Genomic DNA, 27,980 nt, shown 5'->3' on the forward strand with positions numbered 1-27,980 from the left:
TACTAGTAAACATTCAATATTTAACTACTACTAGTAAACATTCAATATTTAACTACTACTTGTAAACATTCAATATTCAACCACTGCTAGTAAACATTCAATATTTAACTACTACTAGTAAACTTCTAACCCAGGACACTTCATTGAGGAGAACAGTGCTTTTTAGTACCAGATAAGGATTTGCCCTTTTCAAACATTGTTTGCAATGGTCAGACTGAGTATGGGTTTACACCACTTTTAGAAATATTCAAGCAATATCACGACAGAAGATGTCTGGTAAAGTTCACTCATTGTTCCCATGTGGGGAACTGAACCAAGTTCTTCAATGTGACAAGTGATTGTCTTAACCACAAGGCTACCCCACCACCCAGCATTGATCAACTAATAGATCATCAATGGATCAACCATTAGTAATGAGAACAGATACTGTCAGTTTGACCAGGTCTTGATCAGGTACGCACTCATCCAAGTCACAGAACCTGACCATCAGATTCCTTTCAGTCTATGCAAAAAGTGTAACTGAACCAAATAGAGGCCCTGAATCTATGCAAGTTCCCTGTGACACTCACCTTGTCTCCTGCAAGGATCTTGAAGGACTGCATGACCTGTTCTGCAGTATCTGTGTCTGCTGTCTCACGAGTCATAAAGTCGAGGAAGGCATCAAAGGTGACGTATTTCGTACCATTTGGATCAACGATTGACATTATCCTCTGGAAGTCTGCCTCACCCTGAAACATACATGTACATGAGATAGGTGTAATTTGAGAACTGAAATGTGACTGTGTGAGTGAGCGAGTTCAGTTTTACGCCGCAATCAGCAATAATGCAACAATATGGCGGCAGTCTGTAAATAATAAACTCTGGACCAGACAATCCAGTGATCAACATCATGAGCATCGCTCTGTGCAACTGTTAACTGATGAAATGTGACAACCAAGTCAACGAACCTGACCACGCAATCCCGTTAGTCGCCTCTTACAACAAGCATAGGCGCCTTTTATGGCAAGCCTGGGTTGCTGAAGGCCTATTCTACCTGGACCTTCATGGGTCTGTGACTGTGTAATTTTGACATTTCTAGAAGGATCAATGCAGTTGAGGTTATGTTCTTGTGATGATATATATTGTACCTGTCTGTCATCTCTGATGTTGTATCCAAGACTGACAAGGCAAGCCTTGAATTCCTTTGCCTCCAGGCGCCGGTTACGACTCTTGTCAAAGTGGTTAAAGGAGGCGCGGAACTCATTCATTTGCTCTGCACTGATGCCCTTAGAATCACGGGTTAAGATCTAAAATGGAATGTAAACAACATCTTAGAAGTTGTGTATAATATATGCAAGATATGTGCATCCACACATGCATCTACATTTTCTTTTTATCTAAGCTGCCGGATCATGCCTAGACTGGTCAAAGATCCATGAATGACTTCACTTACAAGATCTTAAAGGGAGAAACACAAAATCTTCACAATCAACAGCAAACATTTAGGAGGAAGAACCCTAAACCTGCACTGGAAACATTATGAAAGACAACAGCCCAGACAAGCCATTCATCAAACCCTCTTAACTGTCCATATTCCCGCATGTTAGACAGCAAGCACCTTAAACAAATTTCCTTCTAACATAGCAGTTAATATCAAGATAAATTACTCAGTCACCTGCTGGACACATCACTGAGTCAGCTTAATGCTTTGTCATATCCTAGAGTCAGTTTATTGTTGTTCTCAAGTGTGAAGTAATGCAGGTCTAAGGCATGTCTTACTTCGAATAAGACAGACCCACAACTGTCCGATGTGGTACACCTTAGGCCCTCAAAACTGATGCCGCATCTTAGACAACTGGGCCATGCGGTCTCCCAGTGTTATAGCTTACCTGGTTTTCCACTTCGTTGCTGTTTCTTGCAATGGCTGTGAGAAGCTGTTCCCATCCTACCCGAAGAGTCTGTAAACAAATACATAGCACTGACAAGGCACCAACTAGCATCTGTTTTGGCAAGGACAAAAAAGCCTGCACAAACTGATTGTAAAACATCTACTTTATAGGTCTGCTTAAAATTTGTCTCAGGTGAAAGATGAAAATATTCCAACGTTTAACGGGTTTGAATTTGAAATAATATCTGTGGAAATCTGCTGATGACCAGAAGACTGGAGAGGGACCAACTTACCTCCATAGAGTATTGTGTGTATCGGTTTTCGAAAATCATTGCCTCTTGCACCTCCTGTAATATAAAATAGAAGGTGGGAATCATATAAGTACAAAGTATGTTACAAGGACTGCAACGACCATAAATAAACAACACCAAATTCATATAGCATGTGAGAAAGTAAGGTTTTACACTGCTTTTAACAATATTACAGCAATATCACATCCGAGGACACCAGAAAAGGGCTTCACACACTGTACCCATGTGGGGAATAGAACCTAGGTCTTCAGCGTGAGGAGTGATTTTTTTAACCACTAGCCCACCCCACCTCCCCCATATAGCATGTAATAATATCCATGAATATTTGATTCTAATAATTGTGAACAACAAATTCATGAATACAGATTCAAATCACCAAATACAAGAGTGAATCATACCAGCCCTATTTGCTTCTACTGCCCGACACATTCCCTACACTTAGGCTTATTAACAAAGTCAACAGATGGATAATGGTCTTACATATTCAAAATATCTCATTACTCAGAATTTAATATCATGACATAAACATACACACAAAAATACATCAAAATATGAGCATGTATTAATCAGTCATTTCAAAGATGGTATAAAATCATCGCTGGCAGTGTCAAACATCAGGTTTAAACACAACACACAGCGGCCATACCCACCATGTTGATTCTCTCCAGCTCATCCATGTTAGTCTTGTATGCCTGAACTGCACTGTCGAACTGCTTCAGCTTCTTGAGCTGATCTTCCAAGGACATCTTGGACTGAAGACCAATTGAGGCCACGGCATCCAGGTTGGTCTCGATCCACTGGCCTACTACATTGGCCCTCTTTCCGAACTCCCTACGCAGGTGCTCATTGCGTTGCTGCCTTGCCATCTCCCTCTGGAGAGTGGAATCACGCTCGGGCACCAGGTGTTTGACTTCCGACCATTTGTTGGCAATGTCCTACAAATAAACCATCAACAGTCAGAACCGCTTCTTGATAGTTGATACCTGTCCTCATTGTGACTTACTTCTACTGAGCTGATGACATACAGTAATATTCTGTCACATCACTGACTTCACAAAATTTGTCAATACATGTATATTATCAAAATGGATCACATACAACTTTTGAAATGTTGCCCATTCCTTCATTCCTAATGAGATACTATGAGAAATCAGACTCAGAAAGAACTAACGTTCAACTGCCTCCTATTAAAGACAGCAGTTCAATCCCATGTGTGAGTCTGGAAAATGGGGAAAAAAGTCTTAAAACTGACAACTGTTTTGATGCTGAGACAATGAAACAATGGTACAATGAGTATGATGTCACAATGTTGATGTTGACAATGATGGCTGCTGATGGACAGGCAAGCACTATGGCATTCATTATGCATAGTATACTCATGAGTAGTTCTAGCATTTTGTCAAACTCAATACAAAACATCATGCAATAATATTACAGATATCAGAGATGTTTTTCATGTTAGATTATAGACATGATAAGCACTAGACACTGTTTGAAAATATTTTAACTTTGAAGAGAAATATTTGCAAATCAAGTTCATTTCAGAGGATCAGACTGCACAAATGTTCATAATTTCAACAAAATTAAAATTATTGTGAGTAAATTATCAGAGTGAGTATACAATTTGAGATTAATATTAGTAGTCATTATAGAACTACATGACACTTAGACTACTTATAATTTCTCTCACAGATAAACAAAAGTAGTAAGTACTCAGAGATACACTGAAATGGCTTCTTCAAAAACCTTGCAGCAAAAGAACTGAAAACCTTTTGTTTCTCTTTCCAGAAAATGTTTACGTGCATGAGAATGGATATATCTGTGAATAAAGAGTTAAAAACAAAAGATGTTTATCATGCTGGTAACCAGATTTGACCTTACAAGAAGATTTGACCAAATAAGAAGTGCCAACTGATAAAGCTCGTTTTGCATGCTGCATACACCCTCCCACCCTGTGAAGAGACTATTATTAGTATTAAATGTTATGTTTTAGTATTTACACAGTGGCTACACAAAGAATACATAGAGCTACCATTACTCTGTCCAAATGCACTGCAGGCTGCCGTTTCACATAACTATTTCAGTCTTAAGACTACCGTATGTAAGTTGAAGTTACAGAGTTACAGAGTAATTACTGTTGCAGCCAAAACATGCATTGTTCAAAAGAGGCCAGGGCATAGTTTCTACATGGGATCTTAGCACTAAGTTAATTGTGACTCCTCTACACTAACATAGTCTCACAACAGTCCTAAGATCCTTGTATAGAATGGGGCCCATTTCCATAGATATTAAGGTTCTTAATAGGCATGGCTACATATTTCTCATTATACAATTCTATTTACAAGCGGTAATGATTACTATTTCATGCAGTATCATGCATTCACATGCTGATAGAAAGATCAGATAGCAACAAATTTTCACAGCTATAAAATGTTGGATTTTCTTTTATTGTGATGCGATGTTTGGCTAATCACAATTAGACAAATATAAACGCATGACGGATTAACCTTGGTAGCTCCTACACATACTGACAGTTAGTTCCCATAACCTGAAGCAGTTAGTATATAGGTTTGCACATACATCATTGTTATCGACTGTCAGGAGAAATGTGACATGTAATTAGTTGGGCGTGAAAGTTGGGCAATGTGAAGTGAGTGAGTGAGTGAGTAAACGTTGCTTTAAACCAAATGAAAACTGAACAATATGAAACACAGAAAGTTATTTCCTTTGCACCATTAGACATGACAATGACGGCGCCAGTATTTCTCCTGGGATTCTTGAGCCGCATGTTTATTTTCGCAGAACATAGAACTATCTAAACAACAAACACTAAACTAGGTACATCTGTGTGACTGATGGCATCAGACTGCAGACAGCAAAGATAAATCCCCATCATTCAAACTCCATGTTTTCGAAGATGCATGGCAGGATGTGTTCTAGAACTTTAATGCTCACAAAAATTTTGTGAACACAATCAAAATCAGCTATAACTGAGACGCTTAATCAGAGAATTCCCTCAAACTTAATAAAGACTAAATGCCACCAATCAAAAAGCTAATAAAATTGTTCACTCAGATTTCATAAGTATTCAAAAAGAATTCTAAAAACTTAAAAGAATTCTCATTTCAAATATTCATGCCAAAATATGCCTTCACCACATGCCAAAGGTATCACACATGACTAAAAAAGTTTAATTTTGTGATCCAAACAGACCCAAACCATCCCCATCCACATAAAATCTTGTACATTGTTCGATATAGCCCATCCCCATTTCTTTCCTCCATTCCGTCCACACAGATGCACATTAACAAACATGATAACAACAAAAAGCCAATCTAAAGTGACAGTGAAGTACAGCAACACTGTATGTAGCTTTCCTCCATTGTGCAACAGGGTTAGCACCTTGCAATAAACATAGACATTACAAAACAGCTGAATACAGAGGTTGAGTAGAGAAGCGATTTCTCGCCGGCTCTCTCATACCCAAGCCAGTAAGGGCAGCAATACTAACCTCCTACTCCCAGTCCAAGGCAAAAACAAATGTAAAGAGAGGGGACAAACACTTTAAAATGGGTGCATGAATCTAGATGGTATGGGTTAGACATTTGCAAATCATTCGTGAACAAAACATTCAAGTAATTGATGAGGTTATGAAAACTTGGATCAAGCATGACACAGGTGAAAACAAACATCATTACACACCTAATCTAACCTTGATAGCAACAACCAGCTGCGTCATCGTGACAGCCAGCTGATTATACTAATAATCAGCCGAGTTTTAGTAACAGCCAGTTGTTTCATGGTATTGGCAAGCTGATTTATAGTAACAGCTGATTCGTAGTACAAAAAGCTGATTTTTAACTTCCGAACACATTCATACTTTTTAACAAAAGACCTTGCACCATGAATATATATTATTCTCTTCTGAAATCAGACGAAATAGGACGCCACAAAATTACAGGCATTTTACATTGATTAAATATCAGTGCATTTTATAACAATACAAAAGGTTAATATACATAGTGCAACATTTATTAAGGGATATTTGTTTACAGTTTAACTAAGGGAAATATTATAGTGATAATAGAGGGTTTGTGATATTAGCATGGCCCTGTATAGTCTTTACTATATCTGTAATCACGGTGCCTAGCATACCTCCATTGGGCTTTCATCCTGCAAATTCAGTGGTTTGTGCAATAACACGGTGAAAAAAACCCTTATTTTAGGCACTGCACACTGCTAGTCTAAAACATAGTAAACTGCATGTGCATGCTAAGAACTACTGTCCGCAATTAAAGCTGAAGCTGAGTGACGGATATAGAAGACTTTCACTAGACGTGTGATTTAGAGAAAACATTTAAGAAAGTTGAGTTCCTAACCATAGCCATCTGCAACAGACGCCAAAGTGACTTTTAACTCATTTGATATGGAACTTGACAAAGGACCTGATTGGACTCATTGTAAAGAAATTGAAAACAGTTACATTTCCCATCCAGTCTATGTAAACTTAGTCTCAGTGTATTTCGCTACACTCCACCACTGAGTCTAACAAAACCTAGTAGAAAGTCGCGTCAGGTAACCTTTGAGCGACCAATGACCGTCCAATCAAACGCGAGACGGTTAAACAGATTTAACCAATCAGACAACAGCTCCTATTTAGGGATTGGAGGGACTTACAAAATATTCATGTCACTGACACAGATCTCTCCACAAACAAATATCCGCATATAACACAGTTATTTGACCTGCAGTATATAGATTTGGGGGTTTCTGTTGACATGGTTACCATTAGGTCATATTTACACAAAATAACATCCTTGAATATTGCCAGAAACACTATTTTCAGCGACTGTTTACTCATCATTGTCATGGTTGTATGTACGCCATGTGCATCACCCGGAAGCGAGCGTATGGTAAATAGCATTTGGAATCATTCAGGTACGAACCTTTTCGAGATAAAAAGTTCAGAAGGTATATTTTGCGATTTGGTAAGCTGTGTTCTGATTTGTCAATCTTAAAAGGTTACCTGATGCGACCTCCCATAAAATTTTGTTAGTCTCAGTAGTGGAGGTTAACGAAAAGTACTGAGGATAAGTTTACTTAGACTGATTTACCATGAGAATTAAAATTATTCCAATCATAAACCCAACACATTATAACAGAAATTAAAACCGGCACTAGCAGTTGTCTGATAAGTAAATATGCCCAAACTTGGGGAATTTCAATTTTTGTACGTACTGACATGTCTATTCAGAGAGTGATATGTTTCCGGTTCAAACTGCATCAACCATTAAGATTCAGAACAAGAATTAAAATAGAACATTCAAGATCTGACGCAGCAAAACTTTATTAATTTGAAAAGGCATCCCTATTCATTAGAAACTAAATTGTCAAGTTCAATGCCAAATGCTTGTTGCAGCCATGACTATGCATACCTAGACGTCTACTTGAAGATGTATACAGAGACAGACGTCCACGTACCTGAGCATGCAGTGTGGAGTATGGGTTGTCAGGTGGCGTCAGGTTGTACTGTTGGGCCAGATGGTTCACTTCCTGCACAAGGGAGATGATGGTCTGGAACTCCTTGTCTGCCTCACCCAGAGTGGCCTTGAACTGCTCATGGGCGTCAATCAGACCCTGAACAACCATCAAACTTACATTAAGTGCACAGAACCTCCAAGCTAAGAAGACTGGGTTTTTAAAGGAACATCATGGACCTTTAACAGGTTCATGATCACAAAAATTTACAACTCAACATGACCAATATAGTCACCTTTAGATGTGGTTCACAATACATGTTGAATATAAATAGTTCTCATTCAATGTTACATTAAAAGTTGTTCACTGGGTACGAGGAGATCATGGGTTGATGTACCGTCGATGAGCCTTTGAAACGAACATCCACGGTACCTCAACCAATGGTCACCTTGTGACCAGTGAATAACTTATAATGTCTAGCTTATGAATAAAATTGTTTCATATTAGATAACTATCTCAGCTTACTATGCTCAACAATCAAAGTTTTGTTTTTCAGTATCAAACTCTAGGAGATAAATTTGCTGACAATTAAAATTAGGTTATGTTTTTTGTGACAACTGGTGTCAGGACTTGCCTGCACTTCCTCTGTTGTGTGCACGATGAACATATCCATCAGATCTTCCTTGGCTCCATCCATCCAGTTGTTGAATGGCTGCAATGGATGTCACACACAATGTAAACAGTTCTTAAGTGCATTCCAAACTATGTCAATCAATCCACTGCATCCTTGTTTCCAATCATCTTTAACACTCTATATACGAACGACTATAACATAACAGCAGATCAGTACCATATTTATTCATTGATGTAGATTACTGCTAGTTTCTGATGCACAAATTACCCTAAATGTTTCAACCTGGACCTTGGTCCTAGTATTTTGTAGCATGATCAATCAATCTACAGGAAATGGTAAAAAAGACAGTTAAGTATTCAAATCTACATGAAGCTATAATGTGTTGAAGGTAACTTACTGCAGCTCTCTTGGCAAACTCCAGGTGAAGTTGATCGATCTTTTCCAGAATCCTCTCAGCCTCCTACAAGACAGACACAAGGTCAGTTTTATGCATGAGTATGTCTAAATAAGGTTGTATTCTTTCCCAACGCTGCATCTCTATTATTCAAGTCATCATGGATGAGCTGATGGATGAATTGATAATCAAGATGAAAAATGAATCATTTGTCCATGAAAGTAATGTATGAATCCTACTCTAAAAGAAATGTCATATTGACATTAGTTTGGGGTTTTTTCTCAAGACCCTTACTTTATGTATTACATCAACACACAGGTTGATCTCAAATTTTATCTTCTAATCACCTACAGTCCCTTCCAATATTACTAGTTTAGCGTCCAGATTGGAAACATAATAGATGTTAACCCAGTTGCAAGACTCGATTTCAGTCATGGCTTACAATATAAGGTGAATATTAAGCATTTCTTTCCCACTGTCAATGAAATTGTAATACATTTATTTTCACATAATATTTTAAGGATTTCTAGGAGAAATTATGTAACATGTGAACATGTGACAGAGCATATATGGGAACACATAACGAACAGTCAACAAGTCCATCATCACCGATAGTAAAGGTCAGAGATGACAAAAGATAGGAAACAAACAGCATCACTAAAAGAAGAAAACTTACATCGAGTCCATCTCTCCTCTTCTGCGTCAATAGACCAAGACGGTCCCACTGATCACAGATATGCTGAAGGAAAAAGGAATATTTTAACTAATTATGTCTTATTAAAGTACAGACATTTTAATATGATAGACACAGTTACATGGAACCTATATGTCTGTATTTGTTAATCATGCTGTCATAGCAGACCAAGGACAATACAATCAGAGGCATTTACTTGATGCTTAACTGAAATTCGGAAACAAAAGGTGGACTGGGCCCCAATTCACAATGCCATTGTAGTGCTATTATAACTGGAGACTGTGTTTATAGTTTTAGCAATATTTTTTTTTATAATGATTTCAAGTTGTTCTTGTGTTCATTAGTTTATGTGCTTGGGTTACTTAATAAAGCAGTAGGTCTGTTTACGGCCTTCACCGTCCAGCTTTCAATACAATAGCCCTCAGCTTCCCATTTGATTAACGTTGTATAACTTTAGCTTACCGCCATAGCATTTGCACACTTTTCTAGTCACACAGCTAACAACTCTGCACAGGACAAGCCTCTCAACACAGCTAAGGTTAGACATTTACTTTCTATTATCCTAAATAGAATCTCAACTTATCCATTAAATATGTTATACATGACATAAAGGGTTGTAAATATTAAATATTTTATATTAAGTAGTCAACATACTTTGTAATTATCAATATGAAATGTCCAGATGTACGTATGTGTGCCAGTGTGATTTGATTGGTAGTTTGAATCCAATGCTAAAATAGAAGTCTCTTTCTACATTTAGTAATGCAGCCATAGTAAAATATGGTATTCATTATTTGCATTAGGAATGCAATAACCCAGAATACTAGTGTGGGTATATAGACACACTCCGGTGTCACCCACAGGGTATGTGCATTATTCTTTAGTATGTATGTAATTATCTATGTGTGGTTTAAATATCGCGTCTATGATCATTTAAATTCATCATCTGCATGTCAGATTACAACTGTTATGTGTAACTGTACTTGTTGCATGTTTCGAATAATGTACATCATTCTTTCTTTTATTACAGGGTGACTGACTGATCAATCGAATAACATATTATACATACTTGATGTTGGACTGGAATAAACATGACCTCATAAAAACACCCACAGCACGTCATTATTATTGACATATCCCTGCAATACTGTGACTATCATACGTTTATGTTACAGTATAGGAAGTACAGCAGTTGTAGCGCTACCATAGCTTTGAGAAACGGGGTCCAGGAAAATGTGTGCAAGAAGAGAGTAGTGGTTGTCTACCTGACATCTTGAATTGACTGATGCCACATCATGGTACTCCAGTGCACTGAAACATGCATAATAATGATTGTCACACATACATTCATATAAAAGCCTCATCAAGTGGCTCATCTTAACACAGAACATATGAGACATATCAAGCGAGGAGGTTTGGTTTAATGCAACGTTTAACAGCTTTCCAGTCATATCAGTGTGGGTAAAGCTAGGAGGAATTCTTGTCATGAAAGCATAGACATTAAGCTGAACATTCAAGACACAATTGGGGCAACCAGGATTTGATTTGGTTTTGGCTTCAAGGGATGTAACTCTGCACAATGAGTGAGTTGGGTTTTACGCTGCTTTTAGGAATATTTCAGCAATATCGTGGAGAGAACACCAGAAATAAGCTCAACACACGTGGGGAATCAAACAACATCAGCGTGATTAGTGGATGCTTAACCAATAAGCTAACCCCCAATGTCCCTCTACACAATGAATTGTGAAATCCTTCATAAAGAAACACCTCAGAAGCACGGCACACATCTGGATGCCACAAGCGCAATAATCATACTTCTGTGGAACTATAAATTTATGATTTTTGTTTCATTTTCAAAACAGTTCACTGTGGAAAGAAAACATGTTGACCATTTCAGCAGATCATTGAGTGAAGTAAGAAGTGTTGTTTTTAAATATTGCCGCCTAGCTTTCATGTTTTGGGGGGGCACTCACTTCAACTCCTGTGCAATAGCTGCGATCTGCTCCACACGATCCTGGTGGGCTGCCAGGTCACTCTCGAAGGCCTCATGCTTTTTCTTCATAGCCTAGACGTACAAGAAATCATGTTTACTAAGCTGGGTTTACCACTATTCAGATGTTGGTATTCAAGTGACGTGAAACAAACCTTCATTACATAACATAAACAACAGGACAACTTGTAACATTTCAACTGTACCAGAGTTACCAGTACATGTAATGGTCCTTGATATGAAACACAGAACATAGATACATGGAAGCAGTGTTTTCAAGATGCTAGTTTATCTACACTGCATCTGGAGATATTGAGGGAAAACAATCAATTGACACTAATATGAGAGCAGTGAAAAGATCAGGAAACAGTGATTTTTTTAATCAGTCAAGTGACTATATGGAATAATCACATATATATTGACCATGATCTCGAACTTACTGACCTTAAGTTCATTCAGTCTGCATTGCTTGAAGTCTCGGCTCTGCAGCATGTCCTCTTTGCCGGTTGACCATTCCTCGTGAATTTGACACTTGTGGCGGAATTTCTGAGCCAAATGATCCAGGCGCTCTAATCTGTAAATAAGCACAACAATCAAATTCAATCACAAATCTTAAGAAGAAAATATTGTTAATATTTTGACTACCACAACATACCACTAAGCATTAAGTTCCTGTGACCGAAACAGACTGACCCAGTTTGTACTTTCTCGTGCTGTTTGATTCCTTTCTGACAGCAATAACACCAAGTAGGACTAAAGATCAAATTAGATTATGGTTATCAATAATCTTCAAATAAATATGGGAAGGTTATGTGGTGTTTTCAGTGTGAATAATCGAAACTTTATTTCATCACAACTGATTATGTAAAATGCTATCAATGACGATTTTCATATTGATAATCATTAATAATTCATATTGTCATATTGATAATCATTAATAATTTTGCCCAATGAGAATATTTCTGATACCCTTTTTAGCCAGCCCCAAATGAAAGGTCTTGATTCTGTTCTTCCAGCAAAACAAGTTCAGGGACAGAGTTAACTACCTTTGAAGTTCTGAGAGGAGCCACTCCTCAAATCCTTTCTCTGCAGACTCCAGGCCCTTCCAGGCATTGGCAATATCCTGCAGCAGACAAAACATAATGGTGTGACATACAGTATACTTCATTTCCAAAGTGGAATTTAGTACTGTAATGGAGTACTGTACATATAACAATCCTACCTGTAAGTGACAAGTAATACTGGTAACACAATGTGAATGCTATGTACTGTGCGTGCTGGATTTTACACCACTTTAAGAAATGTTCCAGCAAATATCACATCAGGAAAGGGCTCGACACATTGTACCCACGTCAGGAAGTGAACCTAACAAATGAACGCTTTAATCACTTGGATCACCCACTGCCAATGTTTTGTACAACTGCTCACTACGAGAATAGTATGCTTTCAAACATGGGGTGGTACTTTAAGCCTCCCTAACGGAACAACCCAGCCAAAATTTATCCTCAGCAATAGTATTTATTCATATTATTATAGGATATTTATATACATCCAAGCAACTTGTGCTTGCTCAAGGCACTGGTATGTTTTCCCTAGATCACTGGATGTCAATCTCAGCAGAACATCATATTATCAATCTCAAATCCCTTGGGAGTATATAACTCTTGCTGCCTCTAAGCACACCAAGTTTATTGTGGCTTCCTCATCTTAACGAGGTACCCATTAACGGTTGGTTGGGCACGGTTACACAGTCCCACTACTTTGACTACCCAGAAGAAGGTTTTGTAAAGAACAAATCTGTATATGCCACGGGTTTCCAGAGTCCAATATGAATCTAAAACCTACCGAAACCATTTTGCCTTCTGTGGGAATATAGGCTGGTCTGTTGCTCAGCCTCAGTCTCGTCTGTAGGGTGTTAAAGCTGTTTTCCAGCTGAGCTTTATCGTTCAGTTTTGGCGGTTTGTGCAAGCGGCGGTAGTCACGGAACTCATCCAATTTGCTTCTGGTGCCAGGCAGAGTATTGTCTGTGACACGGTTCTCTAGCCAGGGGCGGGTCTTCCTGATCCACTCAAGAAGCTGCAGAACAGGATGAGTTCATGATGATGCAATCAGCAACATTACATCCTTATCCTCCAACAGGACAAAATAACAGGATTTGTTGAAGTAACATTATCATGTGAAGTTTCATTACTTATGAAACAGAACAAGATCTGTACAACAGGATACTGTTTACTCACATCACTGGCAAGACGCTCATACTCCTCCATGAGTCTCTCATTCTCCTGGTTCACCTTCAGCACCTTGCAGATACGGTTGGCGGCTGTCTCGGCCTGAAATATGCAGCAACATTGTAAAAAAATCCAGTCAGAGCAAAGGTTGAAATAACGAGCAAAACTGAAAACAATCCAGTCAAAATAGAGGTCAAAATAATGAGCAAAAATGTAAATTCAGTGAAATCAGAAGTCAAAATAATGAGAATGCACGCAGGCATGTTATGAAATCTGAAGAACCGGTCCAAATACACAATGCCAATTGCAAGAAGCACTTGGAGTTATTCCAACCCAGAGGTGTTATTCTGATCACTTTGAAAATGGGGAATTTAATATGAAATTGTGATTAATATTGTTCCGCTTAGTAGTGTCACTATCTTGAATGTAAGTGTATTCGAATGGACTATTCAGAGGACTAACATGCGCCAACTCTCTGTCCAGCAGAACCAGAATACAAAGTCATTCTTCTCACCTGCTGAGCTCCTGAGAAGGCGTGGTAGTAGCAGGACACGTATGCCATCACTGACCTCTCATCTGGTTTCACGGAGTTCACCATATCTGTCAATAGCGAAAAATAACATTGGTTGCAGATACTAACCTGTAGGATCTTCTAGAGATTTATTATTTTCAATATTCCAGAAACTTGCACACTAAGGACAACAATTGGTTTCAAAATTTCTTCCACAAAACAAAGAAAATCTGTGACTTTGAAGCAAAACGCCACTGTTCTGACGAAACCGATCACCTGATACAGAGAGTTCAACTGACACCCTTCCAGTGCAACATATCATAACAGCCTTTTATTTTACAGGTAAAAGATGTGTCACTCACCTTCTGGATCCAACATGCGGGGGATGTCTAAGTGCTGTTCAGCAACATCGAAGGCGGTGTTCAGATTTTGAAGTGGGTTGTCCTGATACAGAAACATTACAAACATCAGACCCACATTCACAAGCAGCATTATTCCATACATTAATTCATGCTAACATACAACTGCTTACACTTATGTATTAGTAAAGCCATTCCTATTCAATCTATACTCAAGGCAAATGTTGAATCACTCTCTGGAAGCTAAGGTAGACAACTCCTCTTAGGAAATCTAAAGGGCAATAACTCCACTCGGCACTTCAGGTAAGTCTTCAAGGACCTCCAAATTCATGTTCCTCCAAGGCATCAATCATTGTTTCATCATTATTGCAGAAGCATTATCACACCAGCATGAACTAAAGGTGTAATCTATGTGACCTACTAAGTGCTTGGACATCACAAACACGAACATATGTCATAGAAACATGACTTACATAATTTATATCCTACAAACATTCTAGGTAAAATTTCCACACAAATATTTTCTGATCATTCTACTTGAATGTTGAAACATTCTATGTGAATAAAAAAAAAGTTGTAGAAAATGTCTATTTCTACTGGAAAGCAGCTCACTACTTAATTCATGCACTAGGGTTTAACATGCTCAATTCATGGAGAAAATGGGCACATGTACAAACATTAAATCACTTTTCTTGAGCATTGGTACTATGAAACTATGCTAGACTGAATCTAAAACTGTTGATATCCTAGCTAAAGAATGGCCTACATAAAGGTGAAGAAACAATGCTCAAGAAAAGTGGCAAAAACACAAACAGAATCACTGTAAAAACGTTTAATACATGCCCAATCATCATGATGAAATCACATCTCAAAAACAAATGTGTTTAATGAAATTAATCAACTTAGAACTTTCAAACTTGGAAATTGAGATATCTGAATGGCTGCATGCTCTGTAAAGCTTGCTTGGCTTGTGACACAAATAGCAGTAGTGAGAACAAAATGGCATGTTCTTGACGAAAAAGTGATTGAAAAATAAAGATTTATATGAAATTATTGACAAATTCAAACAAAAATGATCTTCTGAGAGCTTTTTAAAAAAAACCAATCAAACAATTTTTAAAAATAAGTCATATACATACTTATCATTTGCAATTATATTCTCAGCTGCAGATGATTGTGTCCAGCCCAAGCTCCCTACACCAGCGACTGACTGACCAACCAATCCACTGTCATGTCACCATGCCCCACCCACAATACCAGCCGTGCCCAACAGCAATTGCTCAGCTAGCCAGCCTCTGATCGGGGACCAAGGAATAGACAGATGAACCATTCAGAGAAAGGTCATGCAAATATTCAGTAAAGTTACCAATACTGATATCCTGATCTTCATATTTCTCCTTTAACTGTTGAAGTTGACGAGAATTAAATCACCACTCTGAAAGCACCTGCCAGAACTGATCAATCAGACCACAACAAAACCTCACGCCCTTGACCTCACTGTGGACCACCATGCACCGAGTTGGTGGGTGAAGCTTTACTTCAAAAACAAATCAGACCATTCCATCATTATCGTAACACCCATTTTTTTTACATAAAAGCAAGCAGTCTAACAATGAGGCTACACAAATGCTTCAACTGTTTTCCTAAACCATAGTAAAGTCTATATAGAATCCAACAGGCCAAGCCACATAGACCTTCCCTAAATTCATTCGTGTAAACCTTCTGGAATAATCTCAAACAGACCTATTGTGGAAACAACCAGTATTATTTACAACAGGATTCTCAAATCATGACTTTGACTCTATCACCATATCAACAGATATCTCATGACTCTATCACCATATCAACAGATATCTCATGTTTGACTCATCTTCTAACACTGCTGTCAACTTCGAATTTCTCTCTTAACAAAAGTCTTCTTAAACAGAAAACAAAATAACTCAGTATTCGGGCAACTTTTGTTCTGTCCATTTTAACTGTTCAGAAAGTCAACACAGATACACCTTTCAGAGTCGTAAGAACTATCCCGAAAAAGGATATGTTAGTAGAATCCTCGCAAACAAAATACAGTAAAGGAATAATTTCAACCAATTTATAAAATGACATATGATCTCTATAATAGTTCAGTCTACACCAATATAACAATTTTGAATAGATACACCATGTCTCCTGACTAGCAAACCTTATTTAAGAACCCAACGAAACCACATAATCCAAAGACCATTAAAAGACACCTGAAAAAAACCCAAACTCCTTTGACTATCAGTTCTAACAGGTGCTTCCTGGTTGTCCTTGACCTCTGACGTAGCCTATTTGACCCCATAACTCACCTTAGATAGTTTGCTGTAGTCAATAAGATCAGGTCGGTGCCTGTGTATGAGTGCACAGAATGCCAAACCATCTTTAAAGCTGAAGAAGAAATTAAAAATAAGCACATGCACAGGCTAACGAAAGAAAGAAGGTAATGTGTTAGATGTTACGGCAGCATTCTCGTTGGGCGAGGGCGCCACCTATTACCCGTGATAACTTGTAATAGTCTATGAGTTCAGGCCGATGTCTGTGAATTAGGGCACAGAAGGCTAAACCATCCTTCCAGCTGGAAAAGCAGACAGTCACATTAACAACATAAATATGGCTACGTAGGAAAAATGGCAACTGAAACAGGGAAAGGAGATTTTAAAAACTATCAACTCATTTTCTTTGTTTCTACTGTAGAACACTACTCACTATAGAACTCCAGGTCAGATAAGTTTATCAAACTCTTAAACTTGAAAAAATACCTTTCAATGGTTACATAAAAATTTGTATGAACTTAATAACTGTATCTTATAGTAATAAATGAGCAGAGTAATTTCTAACTAGAAATTTTACCAAGACAATTCACAATATTACAAAGACTGGGCAATATACTTAACACTATTCTAGTCACATAGATTTAAACCATGTTCTTGTGTGTCTACTTCTGACTACAACTCATAAAACTAAAGCACATGGTTCAGTGATAGTTATCTCCCTTTACTAGGTCTCACCTAAGGTGGAAGTTCTGTACATTGACATTTCTATATGGGGCAGTCTTCCTCTGGCACCAAAGAAGTAAACCTTCTTTTGCTGTCATTTCTGTAAATACAAGCAAATGAATTTCAGAAAAATTAATTTTCTTAAGTCTGAACAAAAGTCAGGTTCATTCAAGTAACAATACTACTGAGCATAAAAATGCTTTTTCTAAAGTGTAATAACTACTTGAAAATTTATTTGAAAACATTACTTCATAAAATGTCAAGTACTCACCTTCTACTGTAATGTCTTGAATAGCAAATCTTAAAATGATCGTCCAGATCATACCTAACGTCATTTTTACATTTCCATCTACAATTTCTGAAATTAGAAAGAAGAAGAATTTAGAGGTTATCAAACTGTATCCACATGTGCAAATGTGACACAACAAAATAGTCAATACAAAGCATTAAAATGACCCCTTGTTTGTTTGTTGTTTAACGTCACAACAATTAGCAACATCCCAGCCATATTGCAGGAAAACACTTGTCATGGTGAGCAGTAATATCAGCTATTAAAAGTAAAACACATTCCATTAACGTTATGAAACTGTTTCAACTTCCCTTCATACTGACAAATGACATCAAAATGCAACAACTTTATCCTCACACAAAATACTGTTGTGCATCAATGTACGTTCATTTATCATGTCCTCATGGAAGCATCACAAGTTGTATTTCAAGTAACATGGCAAGTTAAATTTAACACATACACTAATGCTTAGTCTCTGAAAATATATACTTGTGATAACAACAAGCACACCCGTAGCACACCAGCAATTCCGAACCTGAACCTTAGGAAATCAAAACTTGCTTCATTTAGGGCTTTAGCACTGCGAAGAAGACTTGGCAGCAGGGAAAATAATGTGGTTCATGGACTGTGAGACAGACGGATAAGCAGACTGTACCAGTAACAATTCATCAATTAAACTCAAGCATAAAAAGCCAAACTCCACATTGTTTCATACACATAAAAAAAGACACATTTGCAAAAACTGACAGTCTCTCAAACAGGTCATTTGTATAAATGTCCAGCAACAAACGTTTTCGAAATCACTGGAAATGTCCTTATGCCACAAATAAGAACAGGAACTTCATAAATAGCTGAATAAATATTTGATGTAAAAGTATGTCTAAGATATTAATTGTCTTTTTATCTTACCAACTTATTTTCATCATTATTACATTTAAGCACAAACAAGACCAATTTAGCAACTGCAAGTCACTCTGTAAGTTTAATCCTAAAATAATATCACTTTACACTGTAAACAAATACTCGATACACCCTTGTCAACCTATTGCTGTTGAAACTGTTCTCTTTTCAGTGAATGTTTTCAGTATCAGCAGGAGACTCTAAACTAGGTCAGGTCATCATACCCACCTGCAACTTATTATAGTATTCCTGAGCAGACGTCAAAAAATTTATCTTTTAACAACCTTTATTTCTTTGTGAAAGATTATTGTCTAGTTTATGACTGATAGAAAAAAAATCAAGAGTTTTCAATTAAAGCCGCTAGTCAAAACTGCCTGCAAAAATCAATAATCATGAAAAATATATAGCCGTATGGAAAACAGTACAACTCATTTTCAAACCCAGAATTAGAGATCCATATTTCCTCAGCACCTTTTCATCATAAATGTATTCATGAACATGAATTTTTTGTTGAACTTTTCTTTGAGAGCAGATTGATTGAACTTAGAGAAAGGAAAACCAATCTGCTTTTAAATCTGTCCTTCACATGCTCTGAAACCTCCAAATCTGTGTCAGTGTGACCTGGTTAGATCATCCCCTGAACACAACAAAGCCCTGTGCAACATTATCAGCTCGTGTGTATGTATGGTACTTTCACTCATTGACATACTTTACAAAACCTGAGTATGCACTGTGGGTCATAGGATTTATGTCTACCCCTACACACTTTGCATACTTTCAGCTGGTTAGAGTTTTCAACTTCTTTCCATAATCAGATCTTTGTATGTGGGCCGGCTGGGAGGCATTGTTGATGTGAAACAGTGTGGAACGCCAGTGTGGAACGCCACAGAGACATCTGACTGAGCTTGCACACAGAGAGAGAGAGAGAGACCAATTTGTGTCACAGGAACTGGTGCACATTGTGGAGCTCAGCTTAACATTTTATTCATTAGTTGTGGCCCTGACTATACCTTCACACGGACAACACACTAATCACAATCAGGAGCACATAAGCGGTAAATGTGCCTGCTGAACCTCTATATATACCATTTAAAAAAAGTAGGGGATATTTTGTCAGCATACCACTACCCAATGGCAATGCATAAGACAAAAAGGTGTTCTGGAGACAGAGAGAGAATGTGACACACTGTGAATTTTCCGTTCATTATCTGTTTTGTCCTTGGCTTCATCACTTGCATTTTATCAATCCTGAAAAACCAATGTCCCCTACTTTTGTTTAATGGTGTATTTAGGACGGATATCAGTTGGAGCTGCATATGTAGAAAAATGAAAACTTTCAAAACGTTTCACATTTGTCTGAAATAACAGATGATTTATACCTTTTAAAATATCCATAAACTACAGAATTACGACAATTATATGTTATTCCTCTTTGAATGGATATCCATGTGGTCAGCACCAATGTCCATCAAGAAAGGATGTTTCAACTAGTATCAGTCATTTATCTCTTGCAGCTGTGACATCATTTGAGAAGCAGTCAGTTCTCTATGGCAGCCAATCATGTGAATTAGCAGACGATTAAGAGCTATAGCCATTTCTAATTTCATCCTGTAACTAATCTTCCAGCACTTGAGAAATAGTTATAATGTTGGTTCCTTTTACACAAAATCAAAGCCCAACACAGCAATCCATTTTTCTGTGGAGTAAACAAGGTTACTATTTTTTCTTGTTTGCAAGGGTAAAGTGACACCACATGTCAACCGCTGTGTTGCCAGCTGAGCGAAGTCTGATTCTACCACAACCCATACATAGTATCTACTTCCAGCATTGTATACCCATAACATGGACCCATAAACACTATGACAGTGCCTACAAGTTACTAATACCATCTGGTTTTCGAGCAGAGGAAGGATGAGTACCTCCATTATTGTATACATCCTTCATCCCTCAAGCTCTATGATACTGCAAGAAAACATGAACTGAGCCTCAAGGGTCTTGTTTGTTTATCTTTCAACCTGTTTTTGTTGATGCTGTTTGGTAGTGGAAAGAACTGAACAAAAGGTCAAACCTGGAGATAACCCAACATGATTAAAACCAAACTATTCATTTTATTTAGTGATTTTCCTTGTACAGAATGCTAAATACCTAGCAAGAAAGTCAACGTCCTTGTCGTAACTCTATGTTGAAAGTAGAACATTTAACGTTTCTTGTTTATTGTTAAATGCTGTGCTCAGCAAATTCTCAAGCAATATGACTGTGGTATGTAAATACTCACCAGTGATTGACATCATCAGCATTGATCTATGGAATGGGAATACACAGACATGCATCAACTTATCGAGCCAAACCACCCGATTCTGTTAGTCGCCAAAAGCATGGGTTGCTGAAGATAAATACTTAGGTCCAATAAAAACATCATGTGGTGCATGAGGTTAGTTTATGCCACTTTTAGCAATATTCATATATCATGGCAAGGTGCACCAGAAACGGGCTTCACACATTGTTTCCATGTGGGGAATCAAACCCGAGCCTTTGGCACGACAGCAAACTTTAACTACCCCCAAGGCCCACAACATATCTGATAGCAGGAAGAGGAAATATTTATTACATGGATTTAAGCCACTTGTATGCAGGGTTTCCCTAAGACATTTATATTTGGGAGTCAGGTTGAATTTCCAAATTTCTACGGCATGTCAACATCTAAAGTTGGGGGTCAAACAATGTACAAAGATAATCAGTTTTCAACTAATGTCCTTTTTTTCAGTTATATGCCTCCAACTTTGAATTATCGTGTGTACTTTCTAGTCAGAGTGAAATCAGAAATCATTTTAGTTACAATTATTGCCTATAGAATTGAAAGGTGTGGTTTTGATAAGTGATTTTATTGCATCAAAAGCAATACATTCATTTACTCAGGTTTTGTGTGTCATGGAGAAACCTGCTTGTATGGTCAACAAAGCTAAAGATTGATACTACTATTTTATAACATTATCAGAGTTATATTTTCTCAACTTGTTTGAATTGAAACATTTTTTGTAACTCAATCATGTCACTAATCACTGCTTAAAATTGAACATAACCATCAAAAGGATATTATCAAGACTTTGGGACCTGGAAAGATAGAAGGTGAAGGAATGTTTTTTCCTTAAATTACTTCACCTTGCCTTTAGAATACCACATTCCTACACTGCTAGTAACTGTGAGCCTTAAATATAGACCACATGATTGTAGTTTCATTGACAAAGCAACAGAGGCAGCAAGATGAGGGATTTTATAGTCAAATATTGCTACAATATGCAGACCTTTATTGATTTGAGTACTTCTAGAGAACACGAGGTGACAACTCTAGCAGACAGGAAGATGGGGAGACTCTGGGAGGAGCAAAGGTCACCCGCACTCTATCATGAGTCACAGAGTCATGGAGCCATGTTGTGTCCATTTGGCTTTTCTTTGTTACCTCACCAATATTTAACAGGGACAATTCCAGAACGAAGTGTTGGACCAAAAGGCTCGTGTAAAAGACAAACAGTTAACATGAAGCTCTCCTTTATCAAGAGAAAAAGATCTCTTGAAACTCAATTATATGCATACAAATTAGAAAAAAATACTCCTTCAGGACGGATCCAATTTCAAATGAGACACAATTGTTCCTTTCAAACTGTTAACACTTGCACACCTAAATTCAGATGCGTATGGGCTATTATCAAGATGGTAAGACTATTGTTTAATTGTTTCTAGACTGGTTGTGACGTTGTGACTAAGAGCTAATGGGATTGAAGGAGGCATCTACACTGTCACGCTTACGATACATTCCAGTTAGAACAGGCATTCTAAAGTAATGCAGATGTAGGTCAAGGCTGCAGAGGCTCAAGTCTTGAGAGGCTCAATGATACCTCATGCAACACAATACAGACAATACACTTAAAGCACTTGCAGATTATTAATAATATCCTTGCAGTAAGTGCATGTTATGCCATATTGTACAAAATATTATCCCTTTCTGCTTGTCATCCTACAGCCCCAGATTTGATTCCCTACATGGGTACAATGAACAAAGTTCATTTATGATGTCCCCGATATGGTGTCACAATGCCCAAAGTGGCGTAAAGCAGAAATTCACTCACTGACTGCAATATATTTTGTGCAAAATTTTTTAACTTGTTTCAAGGCAAGAAAACTTAAATGTTTTACAAATAACTGTTTGGTTGTTACAATTTTGATGTGTACTTTGTCATAAAAAAGTCCTTAAGATCCTTAAGATCACTTCGAATGAAATCAAACATAACCATCCTTTATGTTTAAGCACAATTTCATCGCTATCAACTCCACAGCCTCAGTTTATGTGCACAAAAGGTCACACTAACAATGAGTTGAATGAAAACATCACAATTTCCTGGTTTCCTCGTTTTAACCCTTCTCGTTTCCGCAGTTACTACAATGTGTAAGTGAAGCCTGTAAACAATATCCCAACTTGACCTGTGTGTACAACACTTACTGGTTTAAGTGGTTTGATCGAATTTGAGGCCCTGTCACTGCTGTACTAAGTCCATCAGCAACTATCATGTAGAAAAGCTTTCATTTACATTATCTGTCCATATATAATTTGTTTTCTGACACACAAATAACTACATAATACAATGTCTGATTTTAACTGTGATGATAAAGTACTACTGAAACTTAATTGATTTTCTATTTCTTTATAAATGGTCTCATCATGAATAAAAAGAAGTGCTGTAAGGTGTTCAGTGTAAGAAATTATATACTTTAACAAAATAAATTGACTAAATGTTGAATAATTCAATGCTACTGTAACCATGGCAACACATCATTGTTAAAGGATCAGATCAACCCATTGGTCATTTATGTACAGCACTATACGCCTAAAAACACTTGATATAAACCTCTGCAGACTTTAGCCTTACTGGTTACAGATGAGAAAGTACAACTTTATGGACAGTAGGCATAATGTCAAATCTGAAAATGACGTCAGCAGTTTTCACTACAGATGCCTTGATGTATCAATACCTTTTTCTAAGACAATACAGTTATTGATATATTCAAAGCTGTAAGCTAAGCACTGAAAGTATGAATGTTAATATGTTTATGTATCGTTTACATTTTGCCACTGTATCATGCTTTTTAATCTTATGAGAATAAATTATTATTTTTCATGCTCAAAGATGAGAAACTTTTTTAACTCATATTTCCTGGAACTAACATGACCATAAAGGTATATAACACCAAACTATCTGCAACACAAACCCCATGCAGCCTGTGAAGATCTGAGTTAGAATTGGTCATCAGAAACCCAAGCTTGTTAAAAGTAGCAACTAACTGGGGTAGATGGTCAGACTCGCTAACTTAGCAGTCACATGTCATCATATCGCAACAGAGTAGATCAATGCTCATGTTATTGATCAGTGTATTGTCTGATGCAGACTCGATTACCTACAGGTTGCCTACGTACATCTGGAATATTGCCGAGTGTGACATTAAAAACAAACCCAGGGACCTTTCCCTTCTGCACTCTTTCCCTTACTAAAATATAGCCTACTTATAATGGCCAATGAACATGAGCAAAAGAAGTAAAACTACAGTTATCCTGTTGTGTCAAAAACTGCCATTGTTTGCATATCTGCTAATGTGCACAGTCAGAACAGTTCCTCTGCTTTCTTCCCTGTTCACATACTGAAAATATGTCTACCACCACTGTTTATAAAACAAGGAAGAGTGCATGCAACATTACACAATTAACTTGCTCTTTCCTGTGATCTACACAATTCCCATAATCTTTGCCCACTAAAGTCAAGAGTCCATTTTGCAGCCATTACATCCTCACCACACAAGTGGATGTAAGTGTCATTGATACTGGGTTATCAATTTTGTGTGTCTTTTTTAACTCTCTCAATCCTAACCTTGTTGCTACTCCTATTTTCAACTCTATTTTAACCCAGCTCAGCTATGTCTATCCCTGCATTATCCTTAACCTCCTTTCCTGAACCTTATGTTACTTATATCCTTTCTACTTATATCCTTCCAATATCTTTAACCATATCCTTAACCTTATCATTAAATTTAACCCTAACAGAACATTTTCCCTAACCTGACCTTACCCTTGCCATATCAAAGCTGTCTGTGAATTGTAATATGCCTTTCAGGAAGTATCTTCAGGTTAATCAGAGAATGTCAACACATGTACTTTGCTAGTCAGCCATCAAAGTCCACTAAATGGTATGAAGCATTGTAGCCATCCAATCACCATTCTTGTCCAATACAGGTGACCGTTCCCCAGAGTAATTAAAGTTACTTAAGTGACATGAGTGTGAACTTGGACATTCTTGTTTCCAAATACCCAGCTGGAATTGCTAGTAAGTAGTTCACGACATAAAACACTGATTATGATACAAGGCCACCATTAAGTGGTTGCCATATGTACTAGCTACTGAGAATGGTGTTTATGTATGCCAATGCTATCCCAGCAACACCAGACTGCTGCAACGCTATGCCACTGACTCCAGATCTATGATGTATGAAATGGCCCCTGGTGTTCGATTTAAGTGCTTACTGCAGTGTAATATCTCGTGTACAGCTGGATGTATGTAGTTGCACAACACTGTTGCAGAGAATGTCATGTAAACAGTACAGTCAATTCCTGATATCAAAACCACAAGCTGTTCTGATAATCAGATATCATAATCTTTTCTGTCAACATGACACATGTTCCAACCAAGCCTATTGATATCATTGATCTAATCATTTAAATTTGTGCAATATGTATTTAAAATGTGGTATACTAGTTAAAGTCATCAGCCTAGGAAAGACTAATAGTCAGCACTATCATTACACTGAAGGAATCAGAGTTTATGTGTGTTTCATATTGGATTCGTAATCCTCTGGCTATATCAGAGCAGGTACGACAAAGTTAAATCTTGGCTGAACACACCAAGGATGGATACTGAAGCAACAAATTAATCACACTGGGTCCAGTTTCAATGATAAGCCAAGACAAACACCCTCATCATCATCCATTATTTGGTTCTTGTGGCATACAGGGTTACTGAAGACCTATTTACCTTGTGTATCCGAACATGATGTACAAATCAAGGTCAAGGTTAAATAAGAGATGAACCCAGAATGCTCAGGAAATGGAGGGTTATTAGACCAACCTGAGGTTAATCATGATGTTCCCCAAACAATCTGAACCACAGAAAGTGAAACATAGCAACAAAATACTCCAGCATATTAAGGAAAAGTGGAACAATCTTCAGTGTTCAACATTAATATAATATAATATAATATAATATAATATAATATAATATAATAACATTCATAAAGTTAATATAGCAAAAATCTAAGTAAACTTAGTCTTAGTTCTTTTAGTTACATTCTACTACTGAGTCGAACAAAACTTAGTAGGAGGTCACGTCAGATAACCTAAGAGCAACCTATGACCGTCCAATCAAACGCGAGAAGGCCAAATGGATTTAACCAATCAGACGATGGCTACTTTCAGGGTTTGGCTGGACTTAACAAGTTCACTAGTCATTGACAGTGATCCCTCAAACGAAATTTGTATAAAACACCAGCATTTGACCTGCAGTACATATGCTTACAGCTTTAAATAACATGGTTACCATTAGTGAACATTGCCAAAAACGTTATTTTCAGCGACTGTTTACCCACTGTTGACAGTATTGTAGCATGCTCCATGTGCATTACCTGGTAGCGATCGTATGGAAAATAGCATTCAGAATCGTTCAGGTACAAACCTTTCTGTGAAAAAAATTCAAAAGGTATGTGCGCATGTCCACTTTCACAATTGGGTGAGTTGTGTTCTGATTAGTCAGTCTCAAAGGTTACCTGACGTGACCTCATTTTAGGTTTTGTTAGACTCAGGAGCCAAATGTGACGAAAAGTACTGAGACTAAGTTTACTTAGACTGATCTAGCAAAACCCCAAAAATGCACTCTTGACATAACGGTTATGAGAAGGATGAGTGTATTTTGTGTCACAGTCCCTGAACCATATTATTTTCCCTACTGCCTTGCCTTCCCTGCAATGCTAAAAGCCTTTAATGAAGCAAGTCTAGATTTCCCCATGCATGAGTGAAGTTAATGCTTAATTTCAAACAATGGTTTAGTTGCTCACTGTAGGCACTACTGTCACATGTGACAGGAGACACTTACCTTCAGCTCCTATTGAGACCAACTTAACACCTTTGCTGGCAATGTAGTCCAAAGCTTTGTTCACATTGGCTATTTTGTGGAATCTCATCTTTCCTCGGTCTGGTTTAGGTAACTGCTCCCCGGAGATTACTTCTAATAATAACATAAGTTTTAAACCATTTCGAAAGTCCTCCTCTATGTTTTCTATATTTGTTCCTGCTTTCCGCAAGTGGGAGTTGCACCATGCTGTGAAAGTCTGAAAAAGAAAGAAAATACTTTCAAAATAAGTCACCATCATCATCACCATCATCAATAAATTGAATCATAATTATCATTCACTTTCTAGTCCCATTATTAAGAATAATTCATTGTTATTATTATTGACAGATTACAATATCATCAGCATAGAAAATTACTCTTCTCTTCAATTAAGTAACTGGAGGCAATGGGATAGCTTCAAGCCAAAAACCTAGGCTCAATTCATCATATGGGTACAATGTGCGAATCCCTTTCTGTGTACCCTACTTTGGTATTGCTGGAATATTGCTAAACATGGCGACAAGCCATACTCACATCACATCAGTAAAGTTACCACAAATCCTCAATACATAAAAAGTCGACACCAACTGATGATAAACCATCAAAATGAGACTCAAGTAGATTTCAGGATCATACACAAATCGTACACTTTACAAACATTTTCTTATCAAAATTATGAACATTCCCTATCAGGAGGCCATAACACTGTAAAAAATAGGCAGTCTACTGAAAACATAGAGCATTTATTTCCCTGTATGACCTGGTTACTTCATACAGAAGTATCAGTGTAGAGTTCACAAGATATTCTACTAGAGTTGACACCATCTGACAAACATTTCCCCTAAGATGTAACCCTGTTAACATTCCTCAACATTAACAACAGGACCTGCAATCTAGTGAAGCCAGATAACTTGCCCCCTGCCTTGTTGTGCTCACCCTGTCAGAATAGCAGCAGGATCCTTTGATTTTACATGACTTGCAGAATCACACAACATTGTATGAAATGATAACTTGGTTTCTAGCCTCATGGCCAAGATGACTGCAGTTTATACATAAAGTAGCCTTGGAAAGAGAAGTCAGTGATTGACATCATGAGCATCAAGG

General features: G+C 37.5%; 1 protein-coding gene across 3 annotated transcripts in view; it reads right to left on the reverse strand.

Moving 5' to 3' along the window:
* The window catches only part of LOC137293422 (alpha-actinin, sarcomeric-like), a 63,807-nt gene that overhangs the window by 21,382 nt on the left and 14,445 nt on the right, over positions 1-27,980 (reverse strand). For 2 of the 3 annotated variants that reach the window (XR_010957481.1, XM_067823949.1), the window contains exons 2-22: positions 26,859-27,093; positions 17,755-17,841; positions 17,496-17,583; positions 16,984-17,062; positions 14,470-14,551; positions 14,111-14,196; positions 13,606-13,698; positions 13,214-13,444; positions 12,415-12,491; positions 11,813-11,942; positions 11,352-11,443; positions 10,644-10,689; positions 9,361-9,423; positions 8,688-8,750; positions 8,291-8,368; positions 7,660-7,815; positions 2,829-3,113; positions 2,161-2,214; positions 1,869-1,937; positions 1,128-1,286; positions 570-728 (exon numbers count right to left, since the gene is read on the reverse strand). Coding sequence is in view for 2 of the 3 variants with exons in the window: in XM_067823949.1 (XP_067680050.1) it covers positions 570-728; positions 1,128-1,286; positions 1,869-1,937; positions 2,161-2,214; positions 2,829-3,113; positions 7,660-7,815; positions 8,291-8,368; positions 8,688-8,750; positions 9,361-9,423; positions 10,644-10,689; positions 11,352-11,443; positions 11,813-11,942; positions 12,415-12,491; positions 13,214-13,444; positions 13,606-13,698; positions 14,111-14,196; positions 14,470-14,551; positions 16,984-17,062; positions 17,496-17,583; positions 17,755-17,841; positions 26,859-27,093 (2,412 nt within the window). In the remaining variant the exon portion in view is untranslated. Of the gene's footprint in view, positions 1-569; positions 729-1,127; positions 1,287-1,868; positions 1,938-2,160; positions 2,215-2,828; positions 3,114-7,659; positions 7,816-8,290; positions 8,369-8,687; positions 8,751-9,360; positions 9,424-10,643; positions 10,690-11,351; positions 11,444-11,812; positions 11,943-12,414; positions 12,492-13,213; positions 13,445-13,605; positions 13,699-14,110; positions 14,197-14,469; positions 14,552-16,796; positions 16,876-16,983; positions 17,063-17,495; positions 17,584-17,754; positions 17,842-26,858; positions 27,094-27,980 lie in introns of all 3 variants that reach the window. The other variant, XM_067823951.1, reaches the window with a different exon arrangement.

The sequence above is a fragment of the Haliotis asinina genome, chromosome 8 (assembly GCF_037392515.1).
Source record: "Haliotis asinina isolate JCU_RB_2024 chromosome 8, JCU_Hal_asi_v2, whole genome shotgun sequence".
NCBI lineage: Eukaryota > Metazoa > Mollusca > Gastropoda > Lepetellida > Haliotidae > Haliotis > Haliotis asinina.